This window comes from Hibiscus syriacus, unplaced genomic scaffold (assembly GCF_006381635.1).
Source record: "Hibiscus syriacus cultivar Baekdansim isolate YM2019G1 unplaced genomic scaffold, ASM638163v2 tig00110332_pilon, whole genome shotgun sequence".
NCBI lineage: Eukaryota > Viridiplantae > Streptophyta > Magnoliopsida > Malvales > Malvaceae > Hibiscus > Hibiscus syriacus.
The window spans coordinates 7,146,288-7,164,490 of NW_024062688.1; the positions used below are offsets into that span (position 1 = coordinate 7,146,288).

An 18,203-nucleotide genomic window follows, 5' to 3' on the forward strand; every position below is an offset into this window, starting at 1 on the left:
CTTTTTCCTAGACTGTTTTCGGTTTCTTCTAATAGATCTGGTAAACTTTGTGAGTTTGGGGAATTCCTTCCATCGGGCTGGGTTTGGGATGTTCAAGTTAGAAGAAATTTAAATGATTGGGAGGTTGAACAATGGTGTAACTTGGTGAGCTTCATCTCTCCCTATTCTTTGTCTAAAGATTCTAGTGATATTTTACTTTGGAAAGGCAGTGGGGATGGTGTTTTTTCAGTCAGTTCTTGTATAAAAAGTTGTGCTTCAGGATCAGATGATGTTTGCTTCTGGAATAACATTATTTGGAGAGATTTGGTACCCCCTAGAGTTGAATCTTTAATGTGGTAGGTTGTGCTTTGTAAGCTAGCTGTTAAATCCGAATTGATTAAAAGAGGTGTTCAAGGTATTGAGGATGATTTATGCCCTCTCTGTAAATTGGTTGAGGAAACTCCCACGCACTTATTCTTTACATGTTCGGTTGCATGGTCTTTGTGATACAAATTTTTAAATTTTTGGAGGTTTAGTTCTGTGTTTCCTGCTGATGCAAAAACCTTTCTTACTGCTTGGGATGAGTTGAAATCAAATTTTGCTATTTGGACTTTCATTCCTGGGGCTATCATTTGGACCATTTGGAAGGCCAAAAATTTTATTGTCTTTGAAGGGGGGAAGCTTGATCAGTTAGAATTATTTTTCTTATCACGAGTTAGGTTGGCTTCTTGGTTCCTAGCTAAGCATAAGGATGTTTCTATTCATAAGAATTCCTTGATTATGGATCCTTCATTAGCAGATTCCTACTCGCCCTATAGTTCTATGAAGTCTTCTTCAATCCCTTGGGTACCTCCCCCTTCTGGTTTTTTTAAATTGAATGTGGACGCAGCCGTTAGCAGTGATTGGAAGAAATCGGGTATAGGAGGTATTTGGAAGGATCATTCAGGTTCAGTCCTAGGTTCTTTTCAAGAGTCAGCTGGTCCGGGACCTCCGACTATGATCGAACTTAAAGCTATTCAGAGGGGTATTTCATTATATGCTTCTGCTCAAGGGAGGGTTAAAGATAGGCTGATTGTTGAGAGTGATAGCAGGGTTGCAGTAGACTGGATCAACAATGTCAATTCATGCCCAGTTGTTTATGCATTCGTTGTTAGTGATATAGTTGACAATCTCAGATTTTTGGGGGGTTATAAATTGGGTTGCAAGGTCAGCTAATATGGACGTCGATGCTTTAGCAAAGGCTGGAATAGGCTAATTTTTATGTTGTTTGCTTTTTCAGTTTAGCATTTGATTCCTGTTCGGGTGGGATTTATAGACTGTTGTAAGGGTTATTTCGAAGAGATCTATCTAGGTTGTAATCTTATTTTCTTTAATGAAAATCTAAGGCGTTAATCTTATCAAAAAAAAAAAAATTTGTCAATTAAACGATTACCATTTATTTTTAGACACAGCAATGGATTTAGAATTCATTTAATGAAAATTTTTATCTATTGTAGAGAAAACACATTATGCTAAAACTCAAAACCTACTGCTTAATGGACATCTTATCATATGACAGTAAAAGTCACTATGCAATATAAATACATAAAAGCTAACCCTAGTCCCCACTGAGGCAATTGAGAAAATATAATTTTATTTTAATCACCTTTTAAAAAGAGCACAATTATCCTGGAGTATACTCTAGATGCCAAAATGTACTACTCTCAGAAGATTCACAATGGACTTGCAAGAAAATAGAATACAAAAAAGTTTTTACATTACAGAGTAAAATAGACAAAAATTGGTTGTGGTCACACATTTCAATAATACCATGCCAGTATTTCGACAAAGAGATAAATCTCATAGAGAACCCCATACAATTTACCTTTTTCAGTGGTACCAGTACTTTAAAAGACCAATCTGGTACATGAGCTACAGTTACATGTGACCAATCTGGTACATGAGCTACAGTCACGTGCAATCTTATCATATGACAGTAAAAGTCAATATGCAATATAAATACATAAAAGCTAACCCTAGTCCCCATTAAGGCAATTGAGAAAATATAATACTATTTTAATCACCTTTTAAAAAGAGCATAGTTATCCTGGAGTATACTCTAGATGCCAAAAAGTTCCTCTCAGAAGATTCACAATGGACTTCCAAGAAAATAGAATACAAAAAAGTTTTTACATTAGAGTAAAATAGACAAAAAAATTGGTTGCGGTCACACATTCCAATAATACCATGTCAGTATTTCAACAAAGAGAAAAATCTCATTGAGAACCCCATACGATACACTTTTTTCAGTGGTACCAGTACTTTAAAAGACCAATCTGGTACATGAGCTATCATCACGTGTGTCAATCTAAGAACTAGGCTTAATATCACTAAATGGCACCCAGACATGGCCATAATCCACTTTTCCCCTGGTACCAGTAAAAGACCAATCAGGTACACTAGCTATCGTCCCATGTGTCAATCTAATAACTAGGCTTAAAATCACTAAATGACAAGTCACACATGGCCTTCATCCAGTAAACATGATATATGGCATATTAATGCCACTTCTTCTTGCCACATCATTATTTTTAATACTTGTTTTTTCACAGTGGTACCAGTACTTATTTTTATAAGTAATAAAAATGCAAACAATGTTAGATGGGTTGCAAGGACAGCTAATATGGATGCTGATGCTTTAGCAAAGGCTGGTATAGGATGATTTTGATGTGGTTGCCATTTTCAGTTTGGCTTTCTGGTTCCTGTTCGGATGGGGTTTGTTCATTGTAGTAAGGGTTATTTGGAATAGATTTTCCAAGGTTGTAATTATTATTTTCTATAATGAAATTATAAGGCACTCTTTTTCTCCTTCAGCTGATTAAGGAGCTTCTATTCAAGCTCCATTAATCAAGAAGGAGGTTTTTAATGAGGCCTTCAAATCTTATAAAAAAAATGCAAACATACGGTTAAATTGAGAGCTATGAAGAGTGGGTCTAATAAAGAAATTCATCCAGAAAAACATGAGAGAATGCATGATTAAATGTTCAGAAAAAAATTAAAGAATAGTTATCACAGGTTGAGACAATAAAAATTGTCGTTGTATAAATCTAATGCTTCAACTAAAACAAATGATTATCAAGTGTATGGAAAGCAACTAACCTTCACAGTAGTGAGCCGAGTTATTTCATTTCCCATTCGATCAACAAGTACTGGAAGGCATGCATGTAACTCTGATCCAAGGTTATCACCAAAAGTTGAAATGACAAGCCCCATGCAAGTAATAGCACACTCCTTAACTTCCTGAGAACGATAGGAAACAGGAAAAATAACATAACATTAATTAAATTAATCTCAAAAGCATTTAACTCATCGCAGACGAAACATGGAGGGAGAAAAGAAATTAAACTCTTCTTACCTGATCTTGATCTTGGTTAGTCAAGCGGGACATTATCGCATTATAGATTGGATGAACAAAAGGTTTAAAATCAAAACCAAAACCCTGCACCATAGAATCATTATTGTAATCAATAACTTACATGATATTTGGAATTACCAAAATAGAGACGTTAGGACTAAATCTGGATAAGACTTATTCCAGCAACAAAGAAAATTGTTAAACAAAATCTCAAATTGCGAGAAAAAGGTTCCACCTCAAGATTTGGGCGCACTATATGAACAAGTTCTCCACAAACTCTCAATGCCTCAGCTGTGACTTTGTAGTAGCGCTCACCAACAGCAGATAAAACGGGAGTAGAAAGATCCTGAATAACAATTTACCAACTTGTTATCATAGAACAACCTAATATTGGTCACCAAAAACCAGATAAAACAAAGAAGGAAGCATTATACCCTCAGAAATATGATACATGTTAAGCTTACCAAGAGACTCAAAATTCAAAAAGAACTAACAAAAAACATCATGGTCGTTTTTTAAGAACAGATGAAGGAGCTGAAATTGCAGGAGAAAAAAAAAAACTTGTTACAACAGTTTTAAGCAGAGAGATCAAACGGTTCGTGGATTAACTTTTTTTTATAAGATTTGAAGGCCTCGTTAAAAACCCCCTTCTTGATTAATGGAGCTCGTAAAAAAGCTCCTTAATCAGCGGAAGGAGGAAAAGAGTGCCTTAGGATTATATTAAACATTAGTAGAATTACAACAGAATTACAACACAGCAATACACCCCTAACATGAACCAGAAAACCAAATGACAAAAACGGAAACACATAAGTCAGCCTATACCAGCCTTGGCTAAGGCATCAGCCTCTATGTTTGCTGTCCTAGCAAATACCCCCAGTCAGAGAGATGGACATCTAAAACAACAGCATTTTTCAACTAATCTGCGATATTCGAAAAGCATGAAGCATACAACTCTTTTTCAAACAATAGGTTAATGAACTTTGCCATTCAGAGTCACAAAAGAACTGGGTTTAAGCATCCGCATAAACAACTTAATTTACCTTAGCATAAGGGTGAAAAACAGAAGGAGAATGTGATGCCAACACCAATCTTGTAAATATAAGTGCTTCAATCTTCAGATTTGAAGTAGAAGATTTATCCTGAAATATTTACAAATGGAAATATTTGGAAATATGAAAAATAAAAAAAAAATACTTGCACACACACCAAAAAAAGTGTGAAAGTCACATACATTTAGTGCCTTCTCTATTCCAGGTATGAAGGTTCCAATGTGATCGGCAAGGCAGTCTGGCAAGACAACTACAAGTTCTTTCAAAACAGAAAATGCACCAACCTGTAGATAGAATTATATGTTATGAAAAAATAAATAATATGCAATATCCTATAAAATATGTAAGCAATGCTAACCTTTGTCTTTATAGATTTCTCACGTAGCTGCCGATTTATGGATTTAACAATTTTTGGCACCTCCTGTTTCAATAGCCATCTTGGACTGCAGAACATTAACATTGCAAGAGTGAATCAGGCTGAAAAGGCACAAGCAAAAAAATAGGTATTGAAAATTTTCATTATTACAGATGAATCAATAAATGCTCCTCAACAGGTTAAAGTTAATTTAAAAAATGAATTCAAATCCATCTAACAAGAATGAAGATAAAGACAAGAAAAGTGTCAATGTTGATGATAATATCATGAAAGAAAACAATAATGACCAGAGTTTAAATGAGTCCAGCAACTTATGAGGAACTTAGGCTTGGTCAATGAATACTCAAATTCAACTCATCTGCACTTGAGCTAAGATAGAGCCTGAGCCATTCAAGTGACAAGTTGAGTGAATTTAAGCTTTGCAATACTAGACATGCTTACAGCAGAACCAAGCAAAAGAGTAAGTTATACATGTAACATCCCAAATCATGGTCAGTGACTAAATTGCAAATTTTGAAAGTTTTGTGTTCAATTTAGAAATGAAATTTAAAAGCTTGGGATTTAAGTAAAGAATTTTAATATTGGATTAAATAGCAAAGATGGATGAACTAAAGGGGCAAAATGGTCTTTTCATGGGAAAGATTTTTATCTTCCCTTTTTGAGTATTATAAACGTGGGAAATATGAGAGAGTTCTAGACTTCTCTTCTTCATTCTCTTCTTTTCCACCGTGAAGCCATAAGCAAAGGTAAGTTTCTTCATTTGTTGATTATTTGTTCAACTAAAGGTTTGGTTATGATTATTGGATGATAATTATGCTTAAGGAAAGCTTAAATCATCTTAAAAACAAATGATGGTGGAATTAGGAGAGATTATAGATTTTGAGTTTTTGAATGAAATCTTGAAATAAAGTTGATAAGTTGAATTTGACTTGTCAATAGTTGAATTAAGAGATTTGGAGTGATACAAAGGAATTTAGAACATGTTGAAATTTGAGTATAATTCTTGAATTTCATTAAGAGGAGAGGATTTTGAGAATTAAGATGGATTAAATGAGTACAAATGGGCTTAAGTATGTGTGTTTGAGTTTAGTATATAGAAGAGGTTGAAATATGAAGTGTTTAAGATGAAATGAAGTAAATTTCGTGCTGAAAATATGATTTCTGGGCAAGGGGAATCGGTACCCATTCAAGGGAATCGATACTCATTCAATGGGAAATCGATACCCCCCTCAAACGAACCAGAAATTCCAGAATCTCATAGGGGAACCGATTCCCCCACAGGAGGGAACCGATTCCCCCCTAAAGGAAAATTGTGAATATGGGTTTAATAAGTTAGTTTAAGTTGCTAGTATCCAATTACAAGGTGTAGGTATCTAATAATTGTCTTAAAATGTACATTTATGTAGATTCTGAGCATGAGGCAATTCTGGAACATTTGGCAAGTAAGATCGATCAGGGGAAAGATTAGAGATCGAGATTGACTAATGAGACCAGGTGAGTACATATTTAATAGTATATGGCGTGTGATGGGAATAAGACTTGCGATGAGTCTATTTCCTGAAGTGTTACATATGAATTCATGATTAAAGGCATGAGTTGAATATGAGTGTATGTATGTTTGATTATCTGAATTGATATGTTTTGTATGTGCCATGTGGTTTATGTAAAAACACGATTAAGTGTTATTAAGAGAATATAAAATAATTTATGAAATTATAGGAATATAGAAGATAAGTCGAGAGATGTAGGGAAATAGAAATAGATGTAGGGAAATAGAAATAGATGTTTATAAAAAGTCATAGGAGAACAAATATAAGTAATATGATAATGAAATATAGGACTATGTGAATACATGGTTATAAGATAAAATATGTAATAATAGGAAAATATGATGAAAGTGAGTTTATGAGAAGTGATATGAACTAGGTAAACATGGGTAACAGTATATGCATAATGGAAACATGAGTTGGACAAGTACATAGTGGTATGATTTATTATGAGAATTAGTATAATGGAGCAATATGAAAAGATTATAATGAATATATGAAATTGAATTAAGTAAAGAGATTAAATTAGTACCTAAATAAAAATACTATTAAATGATATATTTTTAGAAATACGACATAATTTATAATATAAGGGAATACAAAGAAATGGAGCATAAGGTAGATAATATGATATCAGTTATTATATATCTATATGATATATGTCATCAGGTAATATGAAAGGATTCTGAAAATTGATATAAGCTATGAGAAAGTGTTCTAGGTGTTTCTATGTGTTATATGAAGCATATATGATCATATGCGAACAAGATATGATATGTATTTTTATATGAATATCTGAGAAATGATCTAAGCTATATGATATGATATATGTGATTATATGCACTTTGGGATATATGTTATATGATATGGATCTATGTAACTACGTGAGAAAGTATATAAGCTATGTGACATGTAAATGTGACTCATATGAAAATGTTCTATGAGTAATTGAACTATGTGTTATGTGAAATGATAAGTATAAAAGAAAATGCCCATGTTATGTGTCTTGAGAGCTAGGGGTATAGTTGGCATGCCAAGAGTCGAGGGTCTACGCGGTCCTTCGAGACATATATGTATTCTTTGGAACATGTGTGAAGTCTGGTGAGACACATACTTGATCTTTGGCATATGTATATGATTCTTAAGGAATGATATGTGGTCCTTCGGGACATATATATATTCTTTGGAACATGTGTGAAGTCTGGTGAGACACATACTTGATCCTTGGCATATGTATATGATTCTTAAGGAATGATATGTGGTCCTTCGGGACATATATGTATTCTTTGGAACATGTGTGAAGTCTGGTGAGACACATACTTGATCCCTAGTATATGTATATGATTCTTAAGGAATGATATGTGGTCCTTATGGACATTATTATATAGCACTCCGGTGCAATTCTACGTGGCACTTCGGTGCAATTATACGAGCTATGGTGACAGCATAGTGCACAACCTCTATAGACTCACATATATATAGTTCTCACATGTGTACATGGGCTTTGAAAAGAGAACATAATTTGATATAATGATATGTGTATTTCTCTTGACATGGTAGAAGTGCATATATGTCATGGTGATATGAGATGCTATGCGTTTATGCATTATATGATTATAGAAATTAGTAACGTATTGTGGCATATTAAAATATATATAATATGTTTATATTCATTATATGCTCATATGACGGAATTGAAGTAATGACAAGGGAATTAGTAAGGAAAAACAGGTTGGTGATATGAGAACAATGTATGTGATATATGTATATGATGTGTGATATGAATTGCATGATATGATATATGAGTGATAAGGGTTATGGTATCTGTTACATAATATACATGAATATATGTTGATATATATGTAAATGAGTTGTATAATTTGATAGCATAAAACAGTCATGCATGATTAATGGGTATGAATTCCATTAGATGTGTTTTCTTTATGCCTCACTAAGTCATCGACTTAGCGTGTGAGTGTTTCACACGTAGGTTTCGGAAAGCTAGAAGAAAAGTGAAGAGGAGCAAGACCGGTCAGTTACTTCTTACCGAAGATCAGATCAGAAAAGATGTCTTGAATTAGATGTATTTTGTATATTGAAAATAGTTGGCATGTAATTAATGTTTTGAATTGTATATACTCTGATTGGTTTTGCAAAAACATTTAAGCTCTGAATAGTTCTAAAAATCTTTTGAATAAGTTATATGTATAAAAGTTTTAAATTACTCACTATTTTATACAAGTAAACGTTTTGAAAAGTCAATGTGACACATCAGACTCGTATCTGGGTCGGGTACGGGTTGGGGTGTTACAATACAAGTAATGGTTCAAGAATTACAACACTAAGTGGCTGAATACCTTATCATGTTTTAGAATATTTAAAATATTTAACTATTTTATTCATAGATAAATACAATACTGTATACTTCAATTTTTTCAAACTTTAGTTGACTGCAGCATTCGAGTTCAAGCTCAAGTTTCAATCTTGTTAATCAAATTGATGACACTTGAGCTTAATGGAATCGGCACAGGTAGCTTAATTATTTTATGAGTCAATCTCAAGCAGAAGAATTAAGCCAGATAGAGCTCAGTAAGGCTCAAGCCCCAAGTTTATTGGAGGAGCTCAGATCCTCTAAATTCTTGATATAAACTAAAGAGCAGATCATGAGAACTTCAAGATGTTCAAATAAAGTTCTACATCAATGCAAGGGAGCAAAAATTCCTTTACTTGTGTGAGGTAATTAGGGCAAAGAACAGCCTACAGTTTTCTGGAACTTCATTTACATGATTTCAAAGACAATTACTCATACTAACTTAGAGCAGATGATGAGCTCAACACCTTTAAACTCCTAATATAAACTTAAGGCATATGATAAGAACTTCAAGGTGTTCAAATAAAGTTCAGTATCAATGCAGGGGAGAAAAAATCTATTATTGGCAAACAGCTGTTTGCAGTTTTCTGGAACTTCCGTTACATGATTTTGAAGACAATCGAAAAACTATACTGCTATACCAGATTATATAACATAGATGCAGACAAACACTTTATTTCATTATGGCTACCTTATAACTCTCAACCATGATTACAAGATAAATCAAGCGAATATAAAGCATATAAACCAGATAAACCCTGCTTATTGAGTTCTTCCAAAGTTTGTATCAATCCATCTCCAGAATGTATTCAGTAAAGGACACCTAAGGCTATTGTCATCTCAGATCAAGATCAATCGGAATCAAGCAGGCTTAAGGTCATTTCAAGTTTGGATTGCAAGGACAGCTAATATGGATGCCGATGCTCTAGCAAAGGCTGGTATAGGTTGATTATTATGTTGTTGACTTCTATAGTTCGGTTTTAAGGCTCAAGAATTGTTGTAAGGGTTCTACTTGGATTTTTCTTTCCAAGGTTGTAATTCTTATTTTCTTCAATGAAATTATAAGGCACTCTTTTCCTCCTTCCCATGATTAAGAAGCTTCTTTACAAGCTCCATTAATCAAGAAGGAGGTTTTTAAAGAGACCTTCAAATCTTATAAAAAAAAAGGTCATTTCAAGTTTTAGGCAGCCTTAAAGTTCAATTATATTTCATGTAGAACAATTAAAATAATTATGACACCTACTAACATTACTGGAGTTTCAATCCAACTTCATGAAATAATTTAAAATTTGAAAAAATAAGGTTTAATACTAAAATAAGTGCCCAAACTATACCGCTTTTCCCGAATAGGTACCTAAACTATTTCTTAACTCATCCATGTGCCTAACATAATAAATGTTACCACTTTAGGTATCTGACGTTACAAACGTTACCACTTTTGGTGCATCGGTTCTAACGGCCATTAAAAAAACCTGTTATGTGAAACGTGTCTCAATTTGGTCATTTAAAAAAAATAAAAACATGTGTCATAATCTGGTAATTTTAAAAATTTATTTTTTTTAATAAAAAAACTTTAAAATATTTTATTTTCGAAAAAAAACCCTTATTTTTTCTAAAATACCAAAAAAACCCATACTCTTAAAATCTCTTATTCTAGTCCAATTTACTCCAACTGCCAGTCATCTCCAGCGACCCATTTGTCGGTGGTGGGCCACCCATACGTCGCCGACCACCCACAAACCGGTTACAACTCTTAATATCATCTCAAAACTTAAAATTCCCAAATCCCTAAATTTCAATCCCTAATATCCCAAATACCCAATCCCTTAAATTCATTTGATCGATCGTGGTAATCGACCGTTTAGCGGACTGTGGAAACTAGTCATTTGGTCGGCCGTTTGGCCTTTGGCCATGGAAATTAATGGAGGAAAAGGGGGATGGAGGGAACGCAGGGAGGGAGAGGAGCAGGGGAAAGGTTTTTTTTTGGTTTTTTTAATAATATTTTTATTTTTAAAAATAAAAATTTTAAAATTCTAGGTTTGTGACACGTATAACTTAACGGGTTTTTTTAACGGTAGTTAGAACCAAGGCACCTAAAGTGGTAACGTTGGGCACCTGAATGAGTCAAAAAAAGTTTAGGCACCTATTCGGGAAAAGCGTTTGGGCACTTATTTTGGTATTAAGCCAAAATATAAATGATTGAATACTGTCAGAAAAACAATTTGAAATGCAAGGCTAACAATGTGATCCTTAGGCATGTTAATCGAAGTGCTAACACAAGGGCAGATGGGTTAGCTAAGCAAGGTATAGGATAGGGGGTTGTGACTGTGGTGGTATTAGAATTTTTGCGTAGGGATGGTAGTGGGTTCCTCGTTGTTGGTTGAGGCTATTATTGGTCTGTATCTTATTAGTGTTTTGGTTAAACTTTGTATGAATGTTTTGGAATATTGAATAAAATTGAGGTACTCTTTTCCTTCTTCCTCTACTTATTGGCTACCTTATGGTTTTTTTTATAAGATTGGCTACCTTATGGTTAGTCGAGAAGTATGAAGAGGGTTTTTAATGGGACCTTCTACTCTTATAAAAAAAACAATTTGAGACTGAAGGAAGAAAGAAATAAGACTAACTAATTAATTCTTAAACAATGAAAGACGAGTTAATAATTAGGCCAAGAGTGAATGAAGTTCAGACAATCAATCCAACAACCTAATTTATCCTCTATAGAATATTAACAATGAAAGTACTAAAACAAAATATCAAGAACAAATTTATGAAGTATTATTATTTTTCATAAATCTGCAAATTTCAATAAAGAAAGTAAAATATTCTCCACACTATACGTTGATGCTGGGGTTATGTAAGATATTATTTTGAGTCATTCCAAACCATGATTAGGTAATGGTAATTTCAAATTTAAGCCAGTCACTATGAATTTCAAAATCCAGGTCACTCCAGATAGACAAAGCACCAATAAGAATAAATAAAACAAAAAATACTTGAAGAGAAAACAAAACTTATCTTAGCCGCTTCAATGATATAAGAAACTCACCTGAGTTCATCCAAGTCAGTCTGTCCCTTAGTCACATTCCCAGTTTGGCGTAGTAGCTCAATGAACGTATTGAAAACATCCATCTGCAATATTTTATTATTTGATGAACAAACCAATATGATGAAATCTATAAACCATTGCTTGAACATTACCTTGACATTTTCTTCCCTTTCTTTAAATCTATCAATTAACCTGGGACAAGCCTGCACCAAGAGAGTATTACATCTTTAAAAGGGTGTATGGGAACAATCCTTAGAAGTTAAGGAAAAAAGGGAAAATATATACCTCCTCATACAGTTTACATAGCATCTCAGGGCGAGAAACAATTAATGCAGCTAAACATTTAGCAGACGCTCTTCGAACTTTCCAGCTTACATCTTCATCATCAGTATATTCATTTGCACTCTCACTGTAAAACAACAAAGATTTGGAGCTAAATGACCAGTCTTTCATGCATATTTAAACTGTAAATCATCTTAGATGCAAATGAAAAATAATACTCTTCTTCCTCCTCGTGATTCTCATCATCAGTATCTTCCTCCATGTTATCAGTAAAGTTTGGATCGTAACTTAAATACTCCAAAGCAAGGATAAGAATTTGATCACAATAGGAAGAAATATCCCTAGGACAGCGAAGCAAAAAACTTTCTAGTGCCTGAAATCAAAATTTGACCATTATGAGCATGTCAACTATTAATTAATTAAATTTAACCACCCGAATTACCAAGCACTAAAGCACAGTACACCCTATAAGATATGAAGCCATATACAACACCTGCAAACTATACTCTCGAAGCTCCTCATCATTTTCTGATGCAGTTGTGCAGTACTTAATAAGCACTGGCACAGTGTCTCCAAGATGTGGTCCAAAACGATACCCAACAGCACGGCTAGAATACAATGATAACATATATTTTATTATCAGCATTCACAACAACAAATAACACATCGAAATCATAATTTCAAAGAATTAAAGATATTACGACTCCGTGAAGATAAAATTAAAATAGTGGCATGTTGCTAAAAGAATCATTTGCTATCAAATACAGCATTCAACTTAGAAGAAATAAAATCCACATAAATATTTGTATATACTCAATTAGGAAGATAATAGTCATCTATGTGATTTTGTTGAAAATAACTTAACCCCATTGATTTGAAAATATTGTTTTATCACTCTTGAAAATATCAACAATTTGTTTTCAGTTTCATTTACTTCTGCTTCCTTTTTTATCTTTTTTTCCCTAATAAATTTCTTTATAATTAAACTTCTTTGTTTTCAAATTAATGGTAACTAATTTATTTAACTGAAGATAATTCAACATATGATGATTCATTCATGAAGTTAATATAAAACTGAATTATAGATTATTGTTAAAATATTTAATATGTAATTAATTAATAATATAACTTTAACTAAAATAGGACAAAATTATAATATGATTTTAGAATTACCTAAATATTATACTTTTAAAAAGAAATCTAAGTGAAAAAAGAAAAGAAAATATAAACTAAAATAAAATAAGATAAAGTGAAAGAGTATGTTTATCTTTTCATTCTAACTTACTAATTAATAATATTAACTTTTCAATCCCAAACAAAGCCCAGGGTGTAAGAAGGTATTCTTCAAAGACCAGGACCAATTAAGGATATTTTCTACAAACCTTAAGAGGGGTTTTGTATTTTACTCTTTCAACAAAATTAACTTTGCTGTTAATAAGTTTAGCAACTAAAATTCAAAGAAAAAAGTATAGCAAATTTAGCAACTTCAATCATAAGCAATATGTGGCAAAAGAGGTAATGACCTCAAAGCACCAATCATCTGAATGTTTGTGCGGATCAATTCTGATTTTGTTCCCTTACTTCCTATATTTTTTACAACTTCAGAGGTGGTTTTCGCTAATAAGTCATCTGACAAGCTTGAAGAAAGAGATGCTGAAAACAAAAGAATGATTAGTCAATAAATTATAAAAACAGAATATGAAGCTAATCTAAATGATATAGCCAATTTTCCTTAGACCTCAGCCTCCTTGTAAAAAAATAAATAAATACACTATGACACACATCTTAAAAGATATATATGAATCAAAATTATATTAGGAATCAAAGAAGTGAAACCTCTCCTCATTGCAACATATTGGCATGCATGTCATACATGACAAGAAATAGAAGGCATCTAGCTTTCGCCATATTGAGCAAAAGTAGTACAGGAATTGAAAGCTTAAGGAAATAATAAATAAGTTTAAAGGAAAATTAGCTTTCTCCATACGTCAAACTGTTACTCCACAAAGGACTCCAAAATGAAATATAAGTTTGAGCACATCAAAATCAAGTTTAAAGGAACAAAAATTCAATCAATGAAAAGGATGATAAAAAAGATCACCAAACAAACATATATGCTTTGATTCAGCACATCTTACCAATACAAGAAACTGTCTTCTTTCTAACACTAGCTTGATTGGAATTCAATTGTGACAGCAATGCATTCAAAAGTATCTCATGGTCAGTTGTCATAAGATTTCCGAACTTGTGAAGAACATCACATAAAATGTCAAGACATTCACATTTGATTTCTGTGCTAGTCCCCTGCAAAAATATTAAAATAAATAACCATGAATACAAAATATTCAAAGCAAGCAAGAAAAAGAAAATATATGCCTATATTTCTTTCACTGCAAAAAGACAGCATTGCCAAAGGAAGTAATATCAGCCTTAAGGTTCATCCCATTTCATGGTCCTATATATGATTAGCATGACGAAGCAGTAAAAGAAGTATCTATGAGAACTTTATGAGGCAAATATCATTGTTCATAAATCTTAGTGTAATTAAATTTCTGCATCAGAACTTAGTAGAATCAATAAACTAAAACAACACATTAAAAGTAACACTTTCATGGTGGAATTCACTGAAGATGTCAATCACAAAGCATTGACAAGAAGTGTTTGGAAACTACCCCGCCAGTTATTCCTCCTATTAGTTGAGGAGATAGAGAAACTAAAACGGATTGTGCAAGCGATGGAGTAGAGATTTCAGCAATGATTGTCTTCAAAGCCATGCTTGCAATGTCACGGTGCTGATCTTTGCTGTTAAGCAATTTCTCGCAGAGTTTATTGGTCATCTCCACAACTCTTGATTCACCAACTCTCTTCACCAATGGAGCAAGACTGCAATAGAAGATAAAATAAGAATAAACTCAAAACAATGCAATACAAGAACCAGGAAAAATCCTGTGAACTGGCCTAGCATGCTACCACTCAAAATAAGATACCTAAAATATACAAACTTATGAATGCAAAACACCACGTTAAAGAACAAAAACTTACCATTTGACAGCCAATCCGGAAACATCACCGGCTACATCATCAAGTTGCTGGAGGATAATATTTGACAACTTTATCTCGAGGTCAGAATCAGCCTTAAAGCCCTCCTTGTTTAGCTCATTTAATAAATCAGAAGTAGCCATATATCTATAATCTTTATCCTTCCCAGTCATCTATATGAAGAGATTAATAAGTTACTAATCGATATCAGATAAGTCTTTTTTTTTTCATTTTCTCTTTATTTTCTCATGCATCTATAAACTTGAGCAAACTGTAAGAGTTGAAGCAAGACAGAAAAAACCCGGAAAAATTCAATTAAATCAACATGTTATTATAACAATACCTTTTCTAGAATACCGGTCATCTGTAAATTTGCCATCGTTGTAATGTGAAGTTCCAACAATCTCAAAGCCAATTTACACTATCTAAGCTGAAATCTACAATGCAAAAAAAAGAAGAGAAAATAAAATAAAAGCAGGTAAGAGCTTCATAGAGAAACTAAATTATATATATATATATACAAAAAATAAAGAATTAAGAAGCAGATCAAATTCGAGCAAATAACAGTAAATAAAACGTTAATAACCTAAATTGTCAAACATGGCAGCAACAAAATAAAATATTATCCAATCTGCATTATTGAAAGACCCTGAACTAAAACAGAAAAGGAGAGGAAAAAATACAAGAAATGAATAGAAAAAAATGAGATTATTGAAAACGATTAGAACCCTAGAAGATACAGCGAAGACAATGTGATGCAAAGAAAATATTTATAAAAAAAGCGTGGGTTTGCATTCTTAAAAAGTGAAAAACCTAGTCGCTTAGACACAAGCAAAAATCTATGAGTGCGCGAACAAAATCAAGAGTAGATTCGGCCGGTTATAGGAAATTAAAGTTAAAAGGCATTAAAATCAAAGGTTAGATTAAGTACCGGAGTTGTTCAGAGCAGAGAGTTGGGGAAAAGGCAAGGCAAGCGAATAAAAGAGACGAGAGTTCTCTTTCGAATTTTGCTGATCTGTTTTGCTATTTAATGGAAATAGGCTTGATAAAAATACTGAAAAAAAAATATCAGGTTTAAATACCAAACTCACCCTCAAATTGTACCAAAATTCAAATAAGCTTATGATTGAGCCATTGGATCAAACGAACTCTTGATTGGAAAAATTACTATATCTAGTTAATTACTGTATTAACACTCACTTGTGATTATTAAGAATTATAATTCTTAGACATATTTAACAATCATAATGTAATTATATCTTAAGTTAATTACACAATTGTACAAGTTTGGACTCAAAATGGTATAATTATTATAAAAAATACTATAGTCCTTACTCCTTAACGATTATGGGCAGAGTCCTCTTAGTGATAGAACGACTCTGCTCTTCTTTTAAAAAAAAGTTATGAATTAAATAAAAAAATTAAAATGTATGTATTAAAATATAAATTTTTAAAAATCGTTTTAGTGAAAACGGAATAATTAGGATTTGTAAAAAAATTTATTTTTTTTATTTTCTAAAAAACAATTTTCATTCTCATTTTTTTGAAAATTAGGAAATATGTTCGATTAATATAAATTAAAACTTTGAATCCATAAATAAAAATAATGAAAATATATTTGAGATCTAATTTTTTAAAATATAAATGAACAAATAGTTATTAAATAATTAAAATAAATTACAATTATTGAAAATTATTATGTAGATCTAACATACGAGTTATGCAAATATAAAACAATAAAGTTGATATGAAAATTTATAACACAAAAATATTTTAATTTATAATGAGAATATAATGACAGTGCGTATAGACATCAATTAAATTTTAAAAATAAGAAAAATATTGTTGTAAGCAAAAACACATAAAAGTGTCATCAAAATAAAAACATGTTTAGTGATAACTGATGTCCTCAAATTTTTTTGGGAAAAACTAGTGTAGCCCCTACACGCTTTTTACACTTAATGTGACATTTAAATTGAAAAGAGAAAATTAATCTAACACTACAACCGACGGAAGTTGATCATCACGATGCTTACATGACAATTTATGAAACTTACATGACAATATATAATTTTTGACGTGATAGAATGCGATATTGTTATGATAGTACATGATGGACGATTATGTGATAGATGAGTTTAATTGTTTTCTTGGCTAAGTTTGGAGTTATAATTGATTTTTTTAATTAAAGGATTTGTTTATTTAAAAAAAAAAATTTAATATTAAAATATACAAAATTATTAAGATATTCAATACATGAAATATAAAATACTACAAAATTAAGGTATTAAAAAGATCAATATAAGGACCACATTAACTGTAAAAAAATTTAAGGACCAATTTGATTTTTTTTAAAAAAATTTTGAGGATTTTAGATACTATTATTTAAAAAAATTAGAAGGATTCGAACTCAAGTAAGTTAAGTTAAAGATTTAGATGTCATATTTTCATATTTTATATTTTTCCAAAATAATTTTAATAAAAACACTGAAAATATTTTTTTATATTTTCATACTTTCACTTATTTTTTGTTTTCATTTTCATAAATCATTTTATAATTTCATAATCAAACAAGTTTTCTTCAACGTTTTCTATTTTCTAAGAAAATGAAAATAATCTATATTTTCTAAAACCAAATAGACCCTTAAATTTTGGTGTTCCAAAAATCGTAAAAATTAACAAATTTGGAACTAGACCAAATTGCAAGGAAATAAAAGTATGTAGACTAAAACAATATTTCTTAGAAACCATCCTTTTAAAAGAAGACTATTAGTTGGGAAGGGAATCAAAAGTATTTTTTGTTTACGGGTATTATTATGTTGTAAAATCTTAAAAGGATATTAAAATTACATAGACCTAAAATGAAAACTTTCATAAAGTTAAAAATAAAAATTGTGAGTTCAATTTAGTATAAAATAAATGTTTGTTTTTAAATTATTGTTGATATTGTTAGATCGATGACAATTGTCGACGAGTTTGGCTTAATTATAATTTTATTTTGCACCACAAAGATTAAAGTGAAAAGAAACTAAATTATATTGATCAAAATATAATGTATACAATTATTTTAAACAATGATATATTTTATATAGAAATTAAAAATTTTAAGTCCGA

The 18,203-nt window shown here is 31.7% G+C and overlaps 1 protein-coding gene across 1 annotated transcript in view; it reads right to left on the bottom strand.

The window, feature by feature from the left end:
* LOC120119639 (cullin-associated NEDD8-dissociated protein 1-like) overlaps nucleotides 1-16,085 on the bottom strand; it is a 28,804-nt gene extending 12,719 nt beyond the window's left edge. The window contains exons 1-17 of the mRNA XM_039139447.1: nucleotides 16,021-16,085; nucleotides 15,433-15,526; nucleotides 15,093-15,262; nucleotides 14,723-14,933; nucleotides 14,189-14,354; nucleotides 13,574-13,703; nucleotides 12,544-12,658; nucleotides 12,269-12,423; nucleotides 12,054-12,177; nucleotides 11,921-11,971; nucleotides 11,769-11,851; nucleotides 4,784-4,868; nucleotides 4,608-4,709; nucleotides 4,417-4,515; nucleotides 3,609-3,719; nucleotides 3,374-3,457; nucleotides 3,118-3,258 (exon numbers count right to left, since the gene is read on the bottom strand). Coding sequence (XP_038995378.1) covers nucleotides 3,118-3,258; nucleotides 3,374-3,457; nucleotides 3,609-3,719; nucleotides 4,417-4,515; nucleotides 4,608-4,709; nucleotides 4,784-4,868; nucleotides 11,769-11,851; nucleotides 11,921-11,971; nucleotides 12,054-12,177; nucleotides 12,269-12,423; nucleotides 12,544-12,658; nucleotides 13,574-13,703; nucleotides 14,189-14,354; nucleotides 14,723-14,933; nucleotides 15,093-15,262; nucleotides 15,433-15,468 — 1,863 coding nt within the window. The 5' untranslated portion in view covers nucleotides 15,469-15,526; nucleotides 16,021-16,085. The remainder of the gene's footprint in view (nucleotides 1-3,117; nucleotides 3,259-3,373; nucleotides 3,458-3,608; nucleotides 3,720-4,416; nucleotides 4,516-4,607; nucleotides 4,710-4,783; nucleotides 4,869-11,768; nucleotides 11,852-11,920; nucleotides 11,972-12,053; nucleotides 12,178-12,268; nucleotides 12,424-12,543; nucleotides 12,659-13,573; nucleotides 13,704-14,188; nucleotides 14,355-14,722; nucleotides 14,934-15,092; nucleotides 15,263-15,432; nucleotides 15,527-16,020) is intronic.
* Nucleotides 16,086-18,203: the final 2,118 nt, after the last annotated feature.